At 38.2% G+C, this 20567-nt stretch overlaps 1 protein-coding gene across 4 annotated transcripts in view; it reads left to right on the top strand.

Moving 5' to 3' along the window:
* LOC763845 overlaps window positions 1-17931 on the top strand; it is a 53993-nt gene extending 36062 nt beyond the window's left edge. For 3 of the 4 annotated variants that reach the window (XM_030993259.1, XM_011679346.2, XM_011679351.2), the window contains 14 exons: window positions 390-608; window positions 2547-2802; window positions 3201-3498; window positions 3799-3962; window positions 5860-5877; window positions 6518-6768; window positions 6968-7315; window positions 8895-9266; window positions 9509-9674; window positions 10429-10580; window positions 12082-12450; window positions 13412-13536; window positions 14419-14592; window positions 14936-17931. In XM_030993259.1, coding sequence (XP_030849119.1) covers window positions 390-608; window positions 2547-2802; window positions 3201-3498; window positions 3799-3962; window positions 5860-5877; window positions 6518-6768; window positions 6968-7315; window positions 8895-9266; window positions 9509-9674; window positions 10429-10580; window positions 12082-12450; window positions 13412-13536; window positions 14419-14592; window positions 14936-15782 — 3759 coding nt within the window. In that variant the 3' untranslated portion in view covers window positions 15783-17931. The remainder of the gene's footprint in view (window positions 1-389; window positions 609-2546; window positions 2803-3200; window positions 3499-3798; window positions 3963-5859; window positions 5878-6517; window positions 6769-6967; window positions 7316-8894; window positions 9267-9508; window positions 9675-10428; window positions 10581-12081; window positions 12451-13411; window positions 13537-14418; window positions 14593-14935) is intronic. The other variant, XM_011679347.2, reaches the window with a different exon arrangement.
* The last annotated feature ends 2636 nt before the right edge of the window (window positions 17932-20567 follow it).

The raw sequence follows: 20567 nt of genomic DNA, 5'->3' as shown, positions 1-20567 counted from the left end.
GTCTTGTTCTGGTGTGGGAGAAAGATGGAATAAACATCAATGTGTGGGTATTCTTAGTTTGATACAAAGCCATAACTTAAACTAGTTTGTATGATTTTCATTTAAGGAATAGAATGAAAGTGAATAAGGGAAGGGTAACAAAGCACTTCACAAGAAAAATCAAGAGAGTGAATGGGAGAAATGCACTGGAACTTGTTGGAAAAAAACAATTTACAAGCTGATAGGGCTAGAAACAAAATAGTTAAGACGAACCATATTGTTTCATGTCAGTGTTTTTTAAATTGAAAGAATAGAGTTAGAATAGAATGGACAGAAGCTCCTTTAATATTCATTATCAATTAATATAATTTATCCAAAGAAACATGTCTTCTTGTTCTTCCCTAACTCAGGACTTCCATGCACTGATCAACGACCTTGAGGGGCGTATCACCATAGCAACAACTCAATGTCCTCTCATCATCTTCATTGACGGCCCTGATAAACTGAGCGATGATTACAAGGCCAGGTCTATGGTCTGGTTGCCTAGCAACCTACCTGAGAATGTGAAGATAGTGGTATCATGTACTACTCTGGAAGAGGAGAAGACAGACAGTTTCAAAGCTTTGAAGGTATTAACCCTGTTTCTGGTACTTAGTTGACTTTCAATAGCACAATATTAGCTTAAAGGGATCGTTTAACAATGTTAAATCTGAGATACATGGCCCTACGTGTTATCAGTGTCTGTGATATGGTGTAATATTGAAGCCCTAAACAAGTACAAATACTCGTTTTCCCTAATAGACTGTAGTGTTATGAAAACCGTTAGACAAACGCAACATTTGGTTTCGATTTCCAATCATAAATATCTTGATAATCAGACAGGCGACCAGCTTGTAAATGTCATGGGGTTCCTGACTGACCTAAAGGTTTATAATTATCTCCTCGCCGAAGAAGTCGGAGGGGATATAGTAACGCCGCCGATCGATAACTTTATTAATGTTTGACGGATTTTAATAACATTTGATATGAAGGTACATGATATCAAAATACAGGCTAAGTTCAATTCTGGAGTACGTAGGTCAAAGGTCAAATCTCATTAAATATGCAAAAAAATACACATCTGGTTTCCGATCGATAACTTTAGTAATGTCTGACGGATTTTAATGAAATTTAATGTGAAGGTTCATGGTATCAAAACACAGCCTAAGTTTGATTTCGGAGTATGTAGGTCAAAGGTCATAGCTCATTGAATATGCGAATCTGGTTTCCATTCAATGACTTGAGTAATGTTTGACAAATTTTAATGAAATTTGATATGAAGTTTTATGGTATCAAAACACAGCCTAAGTTTGTTTTCAGAGTATGTAGGTCAAAGGTCATAGCTCATTGAATATGGGAATCTTGTTTCCATTTGATAACTTGAGTAATATATTTGACAAATTTTAATGAAATTTAATATGAAGGTACATGGTATCAAAATAAATGTACAGCCTGAATTTGATTTCTGAGTATGTAGGTCAAAGGTGAAAGGTCATAGCTCATTAAATATGCAAAAACACCTACTTATATATGTGAAAATGTGGTTAACTTCCTTGCCTAGTGATATAATAGTATAGTCCAATGGAGGTAACTTGTTCTGACGTACATGTATATAGGCCATTTGTACCCTGTGAGGGGATGCTACGCTTTGCGTTGACTTGTTATCATTGCAGCATGAGCTAAATCCAGAATTTTGTTTCAGAATCTAAGACAAAGTATGCCGTGTCCCTTTAAGTAAGTGTTTGATTGTCATATGTCTTATATATTTCATTTCCAACAAAATACAATACATAATAACGAATACAATGTAAAATGTATACAAAACATGGTAATAAACAAATCTTAATAATAATTTATACATTTTAGGAAGACAAAAAAATGAATTTTAAAACTTAATTGCATTTATATTTTGAGAAAATGGAGAGGTCCACTGAAAAGCAAAGCTTGTAAATTGTGGACCCCTCATTATTATGATGATCTTTATTATATTATGATCTTCTTTGTAAGAAAATAAATCATAACCCGTTGCCTATGTGGACATGGGGATTCGTGTGTTCAGCCTACGCAAAGGAGATCATTCAGTGGTCAACAGGTTAATTGTGAATGTACTCTGTCCTTTCTAACCTTAAAGAATTGCGAAGAAAATAAAGGTATAATGTATTCGTAAATCGCCCTATAAGGTATTCTTTATAGATAACTTTTAGTTTCAACTTTTGAAAAGTAGAGGTTCAGTTAGTTGGAAAAGAAGGAGACCGATGGCTTAGTGGTAGACCAGTGGTCTTGTAGCCTGGAGGTCCCGGGTTCAAAAGCAAGTAAATGCGCTAGTGCCCTTGGTAAGGCATCAATCCTCATTACCAAGTCCCTCAGAGAGGTCTTAAAGCCGTTGGCACCCTGGTTGCTTACTTGCAAGCATACACCCGCTTTCTTAGCAGTCAGGTAAATCAAACCATCAAACCAAGTGTCTCTAGAAATATTTGATATAATCTATTATCACATTCCTGGTATATTCCATCCATTTTATTTCCCAGAAACAATGTCCTGATGCAGACTTCTACACCCTCCCTGACCTGACGCAACTCGAGGCCAAGTACATCCTCAACTATCTACTGGAACAAGAAGGTCGACGTATCACCCAGGACCAACATGAGACAGTGATGAAGGCAATGGAGGAGGTGTCATCACCGCTGTACCTGAGGCTGATCTGCGACCAGGCCGTTGGGTGGAAGAGTTTCTCAGAGAAGAGAGAGACGTACATAGCAACGGATCTGAGGAAGATGATTAGTGGTAGGTTGGTGCACTAAAGCGATGTGTGCATGGCCAATATTCCTTCAAGCAGAAAAGTCGCAAGATTGGTAAAAAGCTGTCAAAGGGTTTTGATTTAGGATGTTGCATGGTAGAACTTCTTGGGGAAGAGAAAAAGGTAGGTGGCGACAGACTTGTGAAAGATGATCAGTCGTATGACATTGCAAGAGCGAAGAGGAACAATTTGTTGGGGGGTCATGGTTACAACTGTAGCTCCTCGGTGATCTCGTCGCTGCACTATGCCCCTCAACTTTGGCTCTGGTCACAGTACAATTTGAACCTTTGGGATATCTATCCCATGATATAATGTGGCTTAGGGATAATTTTTATGTAGCATAATAAAGAATGAAACATTAGAATGCTCTTTACTTTCTATTAAGGTGTCCTGATGTCGCTTGAATCCAAACACGGTGAACCTCTGGTTCGACGATGCCTTGGCTACCTGACAGCGGCACGAAGTGGGCTGTCCTGGACAGAACTCAACGACATCCTCTCCTGCGATGAACATGCCATGACAGATGTCGCCAGGAACCACTCACCAGCCCTGAGACGCATGCCGCCCGCCCTCTGGTGTCGACTCAAGACTGACCTGAGGAAGCTGTTCAGGGTGTGGAAGGTTGATGGGGTGTGGGTGTGGAGGTGGGCAGATCAGCAGTTCAGAGAAGCAGCAACAGAGAGGTTGGTAGTCTGGCAAATGTGTGGTGCATATTTTGGTGATATCTGAAACATGGTGTGGTCAATGTAGAGCATAATTATGGTGATTGTGGCTTGTATTAAAGGCATATGCAGCGTAGGCCTACAATGTCATGAATTGCATTAAAAAAAAGCTCTGTATTAGATTGAATATGGAGTGTTAAAATGTATAAGAATAGAGATCAAGTCACTATCCAGTCATCTATATTTGAATGAAATAAAATTCAATATACTTTCATGCTTTAGTTAATGTACATCATAATATTATTTTATTAATTTTTACAGGTATCTAAATCAAAAGGACAAAGCCCCTTCCTATCACAGCGCCCTTGCTGAGTACTTCATGGGCAGGTGGGGTGAGCGGAAGAAACCGTTCCCTGGCAACGAGGGTGGAGCTGACCGGTTCGTTAACCCTCAGCCTCTTATGATGACCCGACTTAAGCCTTCAGGTATGTAGGAGTGTTTTTGATTGTCATGTTTGGTGTTATGGTTTTGAACGCAGGTTGTGGCTTTTAACAAGTTTTTTGTTTACACAATCAAATTTTTAATTTTTATACCTCATGAGTACTTCACCCACAAACTACTTTAGATGACTTAGATATAGAACATTGGTCTCACTACCAGGGGTGTGTTTCACAAAGACTAAGCTTGACTTTAAGTTGGACTTAACTATGGCAGGCTGTTCATGCCACTTTTTCCTTTAACCTTTTCTGGCATTTGTTTCTTAAGGGACGTATAAATCGTGGTCTCAAATCTACAGAATTTATATGTTGTGATAGTTCATTATTGAAGGAAAAAGTATTATCCAAAGATCATAATTGAGAGACCAATAATGGGAGCAACCAGTGGCATGAACGACCTGCCAAAGTTAGGTCCAACTTAAAGTCGATCTTAGTCTTTGTGAAACACTCCACAGGATGTCCAAGTCGATGCTCTTGTGCCTTTTGGTAAGGCAATGGGCCTAATCCTCATTACTAAAATTTCTCAGCGAGGACTTTTACAAAGCTGTTGTTTACCTGTCTTGCTTAGATTCAAGCATATACATGATTTGTTAGTAATCAGGTTAAACAAAAACCAATAAAAAGTCCCAAATATCTCCCATTTGGGATTGCTGGTTCCACATTATCAGCTATTCTTTATTCCCAATTCTCTGACAAATTCTTCTATAGTTCTTAGGCCTAAAGGTATTTAACACAAAATGATTGTGTAAACATAAAATATGTACTAACTTGTATCACTAGCTTGTTTTCAAATTTGAATTTACTGCTTTCTACTTAAATGTGTTGTACTTTAGTGCTCTGTATGAAAAATTAGTTGCACAGTGTTTAGCATATATAGACTAATTCCCTGCAATGTAGTCTGTTTGAAGACTATCGATTAGTACCTTCTGTAGACCCAGTAACTCTAACTATCATTTAGAAAAGTGGGCCTGATTTAAACTTGTCCAAAGAACAATATTACTTCAAAAGCTTAAATTCTTTTAAAAAAAATTCTTTAATGCTTGATCAACTTTGATCAACTGGAATATGCATTTTTGTTTGATGCCAAACAATTCTATACAAAAAAGCTATATTTATTCTGCATCACTTCAAATTTCCTTCCCTATTTATAACAAGCATCTTTTTTCATTTTGCATGGCTTTCTTTAGAGTGTCCTATAATTTCTCCAGTTTTATAAATAAAGATTTTGTATTCTTATCCTTTTTTTCATTTGCTGTGTGTTATTACACTTTCAATGCAGTACCCTTTCAAAATGTAGTATACTTGCTGATTTATTAACATGTTATATGTGTATGAACTAACTAATTGTAAAACCAGAAACGTCTTGTGTACATGAAGGTTCGATGAACTCAAGATGGGTCTATAGTCCAGATATACCAAACTTTCCTGCTTAGAATCAGAATACACTGTTGCCTACAAAGTTAGAACAACTTTTACTTACCTCTTTTCATGAAAGGATTGGGACCATATGGAATATTCTTGATAGCTGTAGTTCATTACCTTCTCAAAATGTTATTGATCAATCTCTTTAACTTTTTTATATCGACCAATAAAACTCTGAGAAGATATAAACTTTTTCTGCCAAGGATGAATCATATTGTCACAATAATTTTGTGAAAAAAGGTAAACAAAATGTATTCAAACATTAATAGCAACAGTGCATGTATACAACATCTTAGTTTGCAATTGCTAAAGTTTCTCTAGTGATGAGCTAAGGTGTCATGTTACAAAGTTTGATGGTTTTACAGTGTTTTTGTTGGATTTTTTTCAAATAATATCGCACTTATGCACTTCCTTGGCTGTGGCTACTGACTGTTTCTAAATGCATGCCTTTTGCACACTAAAGATCGTCCGTATAAAAGGGGTAAGTACTGGCTCACTAATATAATCTCAATTTGTTTCTTAATCATTGCCTATCATTAACTCCTTGAAAAGAGCTCTGCAACTCAAGTTTGAGTGTTAATGATAATGATATGTTAATGTTAATGTTAATGATATCGATATTGTTACGACATCTGTTTATTTGTTCTAGAATGATCGTGACCCCATCTTTAATGATTATGTAATCATGGAATGTGCAGTACAGCTGAATATGGGGCCAAGTCAAAAGTGAAATGTTTTAAAATGCATTGTTAGTGTCAGCAGTGACTGCCTCAACATCATTCAAGAGACAATCCATTCTCCAAACAAATGTAGAAAACACTGTTGACAATATTATACACAAAGGTGTGACTTTTTGTGACGTTGTGTCATTATGACGTTGATTAATAATCAATAGTTTGGAGAAAGAAATAAGCGATGATGTGTGGTATTATTCTTGTGTTATCAAAATAATTGAATAATTAACGAATAGGAAAAGAAGCATCAATACATGTATAATGCCGTTACATGGAATGGAAAAGTTGAAGTAATTCACTTTCAGATACAGGGCAGTTGAAAATACAAAGTACTCTGAGTAATAAATAACCAACAGACTTCAATACTAACATGTATATGATATTTAGGAGTTGCAACAAAGGAGTACAACATGCGTAAGCTGAACGAGCTACCCTACCACCTCCTCCACGCAAGTCAACTTGACAAGCTGAAGTCAGAGGCTCTCATCAACTATGAATGGACCCTTGCCAAGCTAAGGGCGGTTTCTCTGCGTGCCATCCAGGATGACCTCCAGAGCGCCCTTACTGTTCACCCTGATGACCTTGAGGTCAGACTGATGAGCAGCACCCTCCATCTCTCAACGAGCGCATTGCTGAAGGTAAATATATGTAAAGGATGTATAAAAGTTCCAGTTAAAGTTCAGTCAAATTCATAAAGTAGATCAATAGAATGGTGTATTGATTGGCCTGCACCTATTTTAACACCAAGTATCTGGGATTGATAGTAACTGGCCAATTTGAAAAATCCATGTCATTGTCATACATACATTCATTGTTATTTTCTCTATTGCTTTGCAGGATCCGAACCAGCTTGCCTCCCAACTGGTCGGGCGCCTCTACAACATCATCAGCAACGACAAACCCATGTCAATTGGCGACCCTAAGAAGTACTCCACCGTCGCTTCAATGCTCAACCAAGCCCAGCGGTCCTCCGTCCCCGCCCTCATCCCCTCAGTGTCATGCCTCGCCCAGCCAGGGGGCGTGCTCTACGACCTCCTGGCAGGTCACACAGAGGTCATCACCGCGGTGACGGTGTCGAGGTTGACGATGGGCGTGGCTGCGACGGCCTCGAGGGATGGGTCGGTGAAGCTCTGGGATTTGAAGAACAGGAAGGTCATGAAGACAGTTGAAGGTGTAGGGAAAGAGGTGAGCTGAACTTAGCAAAACCTACTGGTTTGAAAGGTTGCATCTGGTATGGTTGAGGGTTACCGTAAGATTAGTTTTTGACGGTGCCTTCGTTAGGCAACTAGATATTGGAGCTTTATGATACCTGGATTGGATTTTGGATTGGACTGACAGCTAGAATAGTGTACATTGAGATAAGACCTTCATGCTCCAGGCTATTTCATTTCAATCTAATCAAGTCGTTGGTCACTTTTGTTGGAAGACTACTTTGACATTCCCTTGGGCTGTAAAATGTTGAGATGTTTATGATGTTGCCGTATCAGGTTCTAATTAACTTATCAAGGTGCTTCAAGGATTCTATCTATAGTAGATGTACTGAGATATGATAGGCATATATCGTTCGTTTTGAGAAATGTAAGAGAGAAGTGTACTTGTTCAGTGATTACCGATACTTTTTTGTGAATCTTTGAATTAGAATTTCTTTTCTTTTCCAGTAGCTCGATACCAAATCTATAAACAACTAGATGGAACTTCGACTGCGCGCAGTCGAAAATGATGCCTCCGTCATAGAGCAATTTTACAAACCAAAACAGAAGAAATTTTTCAAATTCAAGTTCAATTGTAATCCATTAACAGGTTTTCAGAATATTGTGATTACAAGCTATTTTTGCATACATAATGAGCCCATGACCTTTGACCTTATGAACCAAGAATCTACTCAGTTCATTGGCTCTGCAAGAAACATACATGACCTAAGTTGGCAGGAATCCATCAATCGGTTCTTGAGATAACGCGATCACGAGCTGTTTTTGCATACATAATGTGCCCTGTGATCTTTGAACTTTGACCTTGACCCCTACATCTAATCAGTTCATCGGCTCTGCAAGTAACATACATGACCTAAGTTTGGCAGCAATCCATCAATCGGTTCTTCAGATAACGCGATCACAAGCTCGTTTTGCATACATAATGAGCCCTGTGGCCTTTGACCTTTGACCTCGTGACCTCAAAATCTAATCAGTTTTTTGGCTTTGCAAGTAACATACATGACCTAAGTTTGGCAGCAATCCATCAATCGGTTCTTCAGATAATGCGATCACGAGCTCGTTTTGCATACATAATGAGCCCTGTGACCTTTGACCTTTGACCTCGTGACCCCAAAATCTAATCAGTTCATCGGCTCTACAAGATACATACATGACCAAAGTTTGGCAGGAATCCATCAACCAGTTCTTCAGATAACGCGATCACGAGCTCGTTTTGCATACATAATGAGCCCTGTGACCTTTGACCTTTGACCTCGTAACCCCAAAATCTAATCAGTTCATCGGCTCTACAAGATACATACATGACCAAAGTTTGGCAGGAATCCATCAACCAGTTCTTCAGATAACGCGATCACGAGAACGGGACGTACGTACGTACAGACGTACGTACGTACGTACGTACGGACGTACGGACGGACGGACAACCCGAAAACATAATGCCTCCGGCTACTTCGTAACGGAGGCATAAAAAATTAAATATGCTCTACCTATTTTTGGCCATACAAGAACAAATTTTGAATCATTTTGTTTACCTGTTCCTTTTCATTCCACAGATTTCATCAATAAGGCTATGTAAGAATGACTCCATAGCCGTCACTGTGGAATCAAGCCGCATCAAGTTCAACTCCTTCAGCAACGGCAGTTGCCTCTTGGAGATCACCCAGTACATCGACCCCCCTGTCATCACGACGGCCAGCGAGAACGATAACCTCGTGGTGGCGCTATTCACCGGGTCAAATGTGATGCGTACCTGGGACGTGTCGGGGGAGAACGTGCAGGTTCTGGTAGAGGTCGATATCGGAGGTCAAGGTATTCACCAGGACGAGTCTTTGAGTGTGTCCTTTAGCCCCTTCGGTGAGAGAGTGCTGTATGCATACAGGAGCAGTAATACAGCTTTTGTGGTGAATGCCAAAACAGGGAACAAGGTAGGTGAAATTCCAAATGTATCTTTCATGGTAGGGAGAACCTTTCATCTATGAATTGTAAATTATGCATATGTGTGAGCCATTTGTTTTATTAGCCATGTATGCAAATGCCTCTGGGATTCTAGTCTAATCATGTCTCTTTTGCAAAAGTAATTTCTGGTTGTTTATTAGGCTACTTTCATTAATATGTTTGCATGGATTGAAAACATCTTAATATTTTTCTTATGGTTCATCATTTGCAGATCCACAACCTAACACCCCCTAAACAATCAGCCTCCATCACTGCTCTAGGTGTATCGAAGGATTACTACGTGGTGGCGTGTCGGTACATGTTCCAGAAGGTCTCTGAGATTCATCAACTTGAGCTCTTTGATATCAAGAGTGGAGCCTATCTCAGGGCAATACAAGGTAATGGAAGAGATGGAATTAGTTTTCAAGGGATAGGGTATCTTTGCCTCAGATTCAAAACAAAATCCTGGATTGAGCTCATGCTGCAAACATAATTATAATCTTTTGGGTCAGTCAGGAATCCCATGACTTTTACAAGCCGATTGCTTGTCTGATTTATCAAGATATTTTTTATTGGAAATCTAAATCAAATATCGTTTTCCCAACAGTTTTTATAACACTAAAGTCTATTGGGGAGAATGAGTATATGGTAAACCGGTCACTCAAAGTTTTTTAATTTTTTGAGGCACTTCATGATCATTTTGAAACACAATTTTTGTAGGGTTTAATGTCACAGACACTGATAACACTTAAGGCCATGCATCTCAGATTTAATATTGTTAAATGATGCCTTTAATTGAGAGCTGGTTTTATGAGATAACCACCTGCCAGTGACCTCACAGGGAGGTCTAATCCCTCCTGGCCAAACTATTGTAGATAGGCTCTAAAGGGGTAGTCTAGCCTGATATCTAGCCAGGACATTGTGAAGACGTGTTTTACACTGAATGTTTTGCTACTCCATTAGGGAAAATCAGGAGAAAATCAGGTAATTTTGATTTTTCTGAAATTGCTACATATTCTGATTTTGTAGATTGCATAGTGCAAAAAATAGATAATGTTATCATTTCAAAATGAATCTGCCTAACACCTGTGTCATTCCCTTGGATTTCTTTTTCCTTACACTTTCTCCTCCCATCTCTCCACAATCATGCAGGCTGCACAACGGACATCGTGAATGAGTTGTACGTCAACCGCCTGGGGTCCCATGCTCTCACAGTGTGCCCTAACCCACATACAAACACAACAACGCTCGCCGTATGGAATCTAGAAACAGAAGATCACAAGCATCTTGCCAAGCATGCACAGGTAAAGATCAAGATTTTCTATGAATAATTTGCTACAGTGATCAACTCAATATACATGTCGATGCTTAAAAAGGCAAGTCCACTCCAAAAGGCTAGGAAAACATATATTGTATTTATTTTCTGTCAATTAAAAAACATCAACAAATATTCAATTACAATCATACATGCACACTTATGAATGGAAGATGGAGGGATAGCCCTACTCAGCGTTGTTAGCAGAGGGGTCCCTATAGACAAAGAAAGTAAATAGATAAGACAGGAGTAAGGAAAACTTGCAACTAAAATAAGAACTTACAATAATTATAAGAGCAAATTGGAATAAAACAAGAGGATGATGAGAAATATTAAATAGTTACATGAAAATATATTAATAATGAAGATGATCCTATATGTATAAACACCAGGCGCGTAAAAAACCAACCCCCCCCCCCCCCCCCTCCCCTTTTGTTATTTTTTTAATTTATTTTTTTAATAATAAAATAATAAAAATTAAAAAAAATAAAAAAATAAAAAAAAAGTTATTCCCATGGCTGACGTAAAAAAGGCGACCTTAACCCCCCCCCCCCCCATCGGAGCAAAATGTCGAATTTTCAAATTTCGAGACCCCCCCCCCCCCCCCCCCCCCCCCCGCTTATTCAGCGGCTGGCTGAGTCAATGCGAAATTTTCGGCCCGATTTAAAAATGTTAAAACCCCCCCCTTGAAAAAATCCTGCGTACGCGCCTGATAAACACAATATAGTCCCCATAAAAATGTTTTTGAAAGTTATAGAGGAAGATCTGGGCCAAATATCACAAAATTGTCATCAGTGACAAATGAAATGTCAGTGAATTCTTTGCTTCTGATTGGTTATCAGCAGATTTGTCACTGTTTTTTGTCATTTAAATATCATTTAAAAAAGGCTTTGTGAAATGGGTCCCTGTATTGGATCATACATAATTTTGCTTTTTGGGTGGAGGAAGTGGGGCACTTGAAACACCTGCTAGTGCTCATTCTGTGAGAATCTTAGAACTGAAAAATGAGCTGTTACATAGCTCCCAGCTATCGAAGAAATCAAAGAAAAACCTAGAAAATGAGTTCCTCTTTTTCCAGATAGGAAACATAAGTTAATTCACTTATAATGGACAAAATGAGGGAATTACATAGGCCCCAATGAAAGATGTTCACATTTTGTCTTGTGAAATACAGCTTATTCATTGGATGATAGGCTATATAGTCACTGTGTAAAAAGTCTTCTTTAAAGATCTTGCAAGTTTGAGACTCTTATCAGGAAAATATCTTGGAATTTTGTCATTGTGGTCATGCAGGGAACGCCTTTGTCAACAGGAAGACAATAATAATAGTGGGTTCTTATACAGTGCTCATCTCTGTCAGACTTGACACTCGTGGCGCTCCCGATTATTACCCTGCCTTTAGCATGGCTGCCATTAAGGCATGCTATCATTTCAAGGAATCCCTGCCAGGTACCCAGATACTATTGCCTGTAACTCTTTTTTCTGTCCAGATGTCCAAATTCGGTGCCTGCATGGACCTGCTGTACTTCCTGACCGCATCACAGACGAGCAAGTCCCTGCGCATCTGGAATATCAGCCGGAAGGTCAACGAGCGGGACAACGATGCCGCCAAGTCCAAGAAGACCTTGGGAGTGACCGGTCTGGTGCCCATGATCAACAACCCGCGCTACGTCGTCGCCAAGTCGGTCAAGAACGGCCCGCTGAGCGTGTGGAACGTGGTGAAGGGGAAGTGTGCCGGGAACGCAGTGAGGATCGAGAGGGGGCTTGTGGACTCCCATGATGTGGTCTTGATCAGGAATCATCAGGTGGTTATTCTCTCGGATCTGGGAATGTCAAGCGTGAGCGAGAAACCCTCTCAGGTCAGTCTTGTCTTGAAATTTTAATTTTAAGGGTTCTTGATACTTTCATTGACAATTGATTGGATAATCAGAATAAGAACAATATATTTCACGATCTCTTTACTAGTTTAAAGGTTTGCTTTTTTCTGTTTGTATTCTGTTTTACAAATAGCAATTCAAGTGTGTTCTGCCAATTATGTAATTATTGGAAGTGCTTTAGACTTCTCTTTAGTTGACTCTGTTGCATTTCATTGTTCCATTATCATATCAATAATAATAATAATAATAGTGAACGTTTATTATGCGCAATGTCCGTCAAAATTGACACTCCTGGCACAGTTGTGTGAAAATAGTGTAGTAGTAGTAGTAATAGTAGTAGTGGTAGTAATAGTAGTAGTAGTAGTAGTAGTAATAGTAGTAGTAGTAGTAGTAGTAGTAGTAATAGTAGTAGTGGTAGTAATAGTAGTAGTAGTAGTAGTAGTAATAGTAGTAGTAGTAGTAGTAGTAGTAGTAATAGTAGTAGTAGTAGTATGAATAGTAGTAGTAGTAGTAGCAATAGTAGTAGTAGTAGTAGTAGTAGTAGTAGTATTAGTAGTAGTAGTAGTAGTAGTAGTAGTAGTAGTAGAAGTAGTAGTAGTAGTAGTAGCAATAGTAGTAGTAGTAGTAGTAGTAGTAGTAGTAGTAGTAGTAGTAGTAGTAGTATTAGTATTAGTAGTAGTAATAGTAGTAGTAGTAGTAGTAGTAGTAGTAGTATTAGTAGTAGTAGTTTAAATCCCACCGCTGCCACCATGTCAAACAAACAATTCAACTTTGAAGTTAGTGTAGTAGATAAGTCAACAGACTTTAATGATTGGAGGGCCTATAGAAGAACAGTAGTAAAACAAGATTAATCATGATGATAATTATTGTTATGTTATCAATATTTTGATTATAAATATAACTATTATTACTATATCATTATTATATCTTTCATATATATCAGGTGTTTCAGACTGTTTTCATGTATGATCTTGGGACTAAGAAGTACATTAGGAAACTGACTGGGGTCTTTATAGTGCCCTCTCCAGCCCATGAATACAGACTACTTGATGGGGAACTACTACTAGGGTAGGTATTGTATTCAAGCAGGGGGGATGTTTCTGTGATGTCCCTGTGATGTATTGTATTTACCATAGAAAGATAAACCAAAGGCTTCCAGGTTATTCAATTCAGTTCATTTCAATTTCGGTTTCATAGTAAAAGAGAAACGGGCAAAAGTCTGGAGACTAAAAGTATCATAAATACAGTAAAATACAAGAAAACATGAAATAGGTTTATAAACTGTACATTTACATATACTAGTTCTACTGTGTCTAGTTAAGACTAATCTATATCAGTGTTGCAAGAGTTGTCATGGAGCTAATCAATACTGAAGATTGGTCATTTTACAAAGCCATTTTGTTGCCAAAAGCAACCTCTCCGTCAATAGGTGCATATATATTGTTATGTACACAATTTTAAATGTGGCTAGCGAGCGACTGTGCTTGAGAGGTGAAGAAAGCACTCAAAGTATTAAGGCCACCCAATGCAAGAAAAACAGGAAAAGTGACTGCTGTAGACTACTGTCTCCCTTGCATATAAAGGCTACGAATTAAATGCTTAATTCATGCTTTACTTTGATCTGGGTGTTGGTTTACAGAAATCTGGGCCTTGTTTCGTAAAACTTGTTATCAATAGTATGTGTCACATTTTTATAACGAATTTGCTGTCGGACAATCAAGTGCTTATAACAGATATTGCAACTTGTTATTGATAACAAGTTTGATAAAACAGGGTCCAGACCAACGATTGAAAAGAGTCCAGTAATATCATTTTGATACTCAATTCTGCTCACATCAATTTTAAAATGGCAAGCTAATTGAAAGAAATGTGAACTCTATCACCGGTTCGTCTTTTTTCAATACTGTTGAAAGGAGTAATCTAAATCTGGCCTTTTTTAAAATAAATCAGGCTTTCGGAGACAAGGGATCACTTCATCGCATGGAACCTTGAGTCAGGTCACATCAAGTTTAGGATCAAGACGGGATTCAAGACGGATCGACTCCAGGTGAAGAAGGAGGTGGAGGAACTTCGTTCCAGACTCAAGAGACAGAACACTGCCGATATGATGCCATGGGAACGGAGGTATGATCATAACGTTTTAAAAGATTGATGATAACGTTTTAAAAGATAGATGATAACGTTTTAAAAGATTGATAACAACGTTTTAAAAGATAGATGATAACGTTTTAAAAGATTGATAACAACGTTTTAAAAGATGGATGATAACGTTTTAAAAGATTGATAAAAACGTTTTAAAAGATTAATGACAACGTCTTAAAAGGTTGATGATAATGATATCACAATGATGATACTATACATAGAGAACATGATAATAACAAATATTTAAAAAATTGTTATTATTTAAAATAAAAAAGGTACCTTTTATAATGAGGTTCCACTGTTTTCATTACTCACTTGTTTATAGATCAGAGAGTCAGGAGGAGCGACAGAAGAGGAAAGAGATGGAGTTGGAGAAGGAGAGGAAGAGATTGGAAGATCTAAGAAAGGAAAAGGAGAATGCCATTCAGCATTACTTGATGAGTCAGGATGAGAAGGTCCTGGTGTGTTCCTACTTTGGCCACCACCTCTGTGTCTTCAACGTAGAGACACAGCAGCACATGCAGACTGTTGAGAATGAGAGCTCCATGCTCCAGCTCTACGTCGCTGCTCTCTCGCCCGAGGGAAAGTACCTCGCCCATGTCAACTATGACGACAACGACAAGGTCAGCTACGTCACGGTGTGGAACCTCCACAAAGGCGAGGTCCGGAAGCGTCTGAAGCGAGAGTCGAACGTCTGCTGCATCGGGATGAATGACAATGCTTCGCGGGTGCTGTTTGGGAACGAACGCCACCAACTGAAGGTATGGGACATCCAGAGAGGCAGGAGCACCTTGCGCAGGCTGCGGACATCGACGCAAGCACTAGAGTTCACCACTAGCACCAAGATCTTCATGATAGATAATGGCTCGCGTGCTGTCATCGTCGCCAGTGACATCACGCTGTGGGATCTTGATCACGCCACGCAGCTAGCCATGTTCACCCCTGACCTACGGATCTCCTGCGTCGAGGTGGTCATGTCTGGACAGATGATTCTTCTAGGTCTCCAGGACTCTTCGGACGTTGTGACCCTGAGGCTAAAGGGTCGGGACATCAAGCCACCAGACTTTCTGACTGGTGAAGCAGGAGGGAAGGAACTGTTTGGAGAAACTACGGGAGATACCTCGCCAGAAGAAGAGGAAGAAGAGGAGGAGGAAGAGGAGGAGGATAATTAGGTCATCATGTCACATGACCTTTAGTACTTGTGTGGATTTTTCCTTACTTTGGGAAATTCATTCATTTACTCTTATCCTTATAGCCAAGCCAAACGAACACAAAGATGAAAATCGTGATGGTTCTGATTTTGATGCTCATCACACCCCTTAAAATTATCCAGATTTTTATCCATTTTGTTGGAATAAAGATCAAAGATCCTTTTAGTAAGCTTTCAATGTAAGGGGCCTATAACTCACAAGCATGGCTTTCAACATTGGCTCCTCCATATTTCACTCTTTTTTTCTTCGTCAGACTTTTAATTTAATGCTTTTGAACAAAATGATATGAGGCACATGCACTTTCTCTTTTTGTCTCTGTTATAATCCACATTTATTTATACTATTTTTTGTGAAATCACTGCAAAATTTGTAATTTATTTGAAATATGAAACAATAAAAAGTCACAATGCATGTAGTAATAGATCTCAGGCTAAAACAATGGTCTGTGTGCCACAACATTATAATGTTGTTCACATGTTTTTCTTTGTAGAATCTGTCTCGGAAAGCCTCATCGGCACAGTAAAGTTTAATTCCTTACACCAGTCCTTTACAATTACCTGGTGGATTATCTGAGTTATATGTCAAGAATACATGATTACTGTTTCCAACATCTTTGTGCATCTTAACCAGTCGTCAATTTCATTTTGTTTTCAATTTTTTTTCTTAGGAAGCCATTTCTCAATTTTAAACAAATTAATTCAGTGTATAATCATTGTGGATATTGTTTTCTCATATACAATAACTCTTAAATGTGTTAAGCTAAATCCCAGCACTAATTTAATACACATTCCTCATATGTAAGTTCGTTTGTCATGTTCATGTTATACTCTTATAATATTTGATTTTAAGTATATACGTAATATTGTATATTTTCAATACTTGTATGGCTTTATTATTGTACATCGTTCTCAATTCAGCAACTGGCTCCGATGAAAAGATAATAAAGCCTTTAATTCAATTCAATTAAAATTTACTTTAATTATTTGTCCATACCTTAGCAAAAACTAAAGAATACCTGCGTGCCATATTATGCGTTAAACATTATGTAGAGGGCTAGAGGTCTACCTGTTATGTTTGTATTTGCATGCCTATTTTTTCCCAAGATGCACATTATAATCATGTAGGAGATGACTACATATATTTGTGTTAGGCTTGTATTCATAATTTTTCACCCAACATGTCTTGCTTATATTCTTGCCAAAATGTATAAATTGGCCAGTTAGACAAGCTTAATATGACATCATATGTATAGCCTTTCATTTCTAATTATGCAATTATAATGTCATGACAATCCCCATTGCATATTATTTTCCTCAGTACATGTGTAATATATTAATTTATATCCATCTACTATTTCATGTCTTTACACCATTTTATGTCCGTCATGTCCTGTAATTAATTGTTTTTCTATTTTTCTTCACAATTTTAATTGTATACTCTATATTTAGCGTAAAATGAAAATATATTGTGCTGGATAGCAATGTACACTGTTGGGATGATAAAGATGTTGTCATTGTTTAAAAAAAAAACTCTTGATAAAGACCTAAATTGAGTATAAATTTTATCTGAAGCATATAATTAAAATGTTGTGATTGTGAAACTTCCCATGATACCATGTAGTTTGAAATTCTATTTAGTGTCAGCATGGAAATTACTTATAGGCTTGCAGTAATTGAAGTGCAGCCATTGGAAAAAATGCAGAAATAAAATCAAAAATCAAAATTTCTTTAGATATTTAGAAGCATAGTTTTAAAGGCTAATTTTTATAATTTGATATCTTTGTAACTTCTGAAGTTTATCAGAGACATGTTATCCTTTGAAATTATTTTATGTACAAATTTTGCATTACTTGTATTCTCTTATCACAATTTAAATTGATTCAATAATACCGCATACATGTATTTGTTCACCGTATACTGTGCCTCTTGTTTGGTATTAATGCCAAAAACCTCATTTTGAGTCGCCATATATTGTTACAAAATGTATTTATTTTGGTATGAGGCATCTTACCCAAAGATATTTTTAATTGTAAAATGATATCCATGATATATGTTGTATTCCTTTTTACCTTTGCCATAACTGAAATAAACTTGCTTGCGTATATATCAACTACAGCACTGATCTCTGCTTAATGTGTCAACTTGCAATGCTTTCCAAGTAAACCGTTTATTCAACCTCTTTAATTTTCCATGTGTGTGAGAGCGTGGGATGTGTGTGAGTGTGTGAGTGTGTGTAATCATATATATACTTGGTACTACATACATCTTACAGCGTCATAGACGGACATATGTAGTGACAAAATGAGTCATTAAGTAGACACGGTCATTAGCAGGACATTTTCGTTTCCTGTTAACGATTGAACAAAAGAAGTACTGCCCTCTATGTATGTTTGCAGTCAGAGGAAACTTAAAGGCCTCCCAAGAAACAAAAGGTTTAATCATTAGTCATTAGTTTTATTGTTTTGAATTTAGTGTTATAGTTAGGGGTATCCTACCGGGTACGCATTTAACACCTGGGTGGAGAGTGGCAAATGCAAATTGATGTCTCACAGAGATTCAACGCCTCAAGAGTCAAGTAAATGAACCACCAGACCACGACACTGGATTATCATGTTCTGTTTATTTTTTCCCATCAAAAGTTCGTTCCAAATTTTCGAGGCGAATTCATATCGGTCTACCCGACTCACGATTGAAAGAAATAATTTTCTTAGAGGATCATTGACGGTGCATTGACAGTACACATTGTGATCAAATTTTTCTTTCAAAACTCTAATACTTCGCGATTTCATAAAGACCTATGTATCACCTTATAATTTAAGCAAATAAAGTTGTAGGATTATTGCGTAAGTGTAAGCATTTACTCATCTTTTTCTCTCTCTTCCTCTCTTACCCCCCCCCCTCTCTCTCTCTCTCTCTCTCTCTCACACACACACACACACCCTCTCTCTTTCCCAGTGGCGGATCCAGGGGGAGGGGGGCCGGGGGGCCCGCCCCCCCCCCCCCTTGAGAAAAAAAAATCATGTAAAAACACGTGATTTTTACCTTTTTTGGGGGGTTGCCCCCCCCCCCCCTGGCGCTCAAGGGGGGGGGGGGGCGGCGCGATTTTCAAATTTTCGGGAGGCAAAAAAAAAAAGTTGGGCCCCCTCCCCTAAGAAATCCAGGATCCGCGCCTGCTCTTTCCCCCTCTCTCTCTCTTACTCTCTCACTCTCTCCCCATCTCTCTCTCTCTCTCTCTCTCTCACACACACACACACACACACACACCCTCTCTCTTTCCCTCTCTCTCTCTCTCTCTTACTCTCTCACTCTCTTCCTCTCTCTGTCTCTTCCTCTTTTCTTCGCTTTCTATCCATCTCTCTCATCATCTTTTTCTCTCCCTCTCTTTCTGTTTAAATAATCACGATACGAATGCATATACTATTATTAATAAGACGCTGTTAATTTACATATAAACAAGCTTTAATGGAGTATTAATCATAACCAACGAATATACCCATATTTAAATCTACCTCCCTCTTATCATTGTTGATAATGGGAGTCTCTGATCCAGATTAACCTCTTGTGTTGCGCCTAGAAACAAAGTATTTAGGGGCATTATAAATGTGAGCTATTATTTTTGTTTGCCACCAGTAATATGCTCTGTCGCTCGTTTGTACGTGGAGATCGACTCAAATCAACATGTACTGATTGAAAGCATGATTGCTTTGTGCAACACATTGGCTTTGCAAAATAACCCATTAAAAAACAAATTGATGAGCTCCTTGAAACCTTTTTACCCCTATATAGATTATTCCTGCCAGACTGCCTGCACTGGAAACAGTAAACAAATCTTGAAGCTTTTGGTAGATCTATTCCATGATAAACATGACAAGAATACAATGTGGCAAAGGGTGAACATTTGTGAGGCATATAAATAGTTAAATACCCCTTTTGCAATGGGTAAGAATATCAATCCCTTTTTGCAAGAAAATTAAGGTGAAAATAGGCATCACAAAATTGACATTTTCCGCATTTCCCCCACAATCTAATACTAATAGGGACTTCTCGAACGGCGAGACAAGTGATGACTTTGGGGTATTTGAATGAGCTCCCCACCCCGTACTAGCTCGACTCCCGACGTTAATACGGCTGAATACCGTCGGAGATTTGGACGCGGACATTTTCGCTCTGAGTGCGACACCCCGCGAAGATTTGCGTTATAGAAGGCCGCGTCGCCGGTTGCGAAAACTCGCTATTATTCTCATATGACGAACGCTTTCACTGCATTTCACTTGATCAGGGTTCATGATTGTTTTGCCTCATTAGAAGATTTTGTTCACATTCAAATCTTCCAAATCAATCTAACAGTTATCATAGACAAACAGCGCAATAGGTAACAACAACTTCAAATTTTACTTCCACAGATCAGTCAAATTTTTTTAAATGAATTTCAACAGTTTTTTTTAGTAAATCATCTTTTCGTTTTGTTTTGTACGTATTCCTTCCTTTCTTCTACATTGCATTTTTTTCTTCTTCGATTTATGTTTTAAATACGAGTTTCACCACAGAATAATTTGTTGATATTTTCCCGTTTTCTTGCGTTCCATAATGACTTGATATACCCTCCAGAATGCTATTGTCAGAATAACCGCTGTCTTGGCATATTATAAAGACACACCATTTTGAAAACAATTTTGTCATGGCATGTATGTGTACGTACACATACTTTTATGTAATAGCAAATCCCATAAAATAAAGAATTCGTGTA

Source organism: Strongylocentrotus purpuratus, unplaced genomic scaffold, assembly GCF_000002235.5.
Source record: "Strongylocentrotus purpuratus isolate Spur 01 unplaced genomic scaffold, Spur_5.0 spur5_scaffold_20, whole genome shotgun sequence".
NCBI classification, from domain to species: domain Eukaryota; kingdom Metazoa; phylum Echinodermata; class Echinoidea; order Camarodonta; family Strongylocentrotidae; genus Strongylocentrotus; species Strongylocentrotus purpuratus.
Note: the sequence above shows the minus strand (reverse complement) of the source record. Positions and strands in the feature narration are given on the sequence as shown.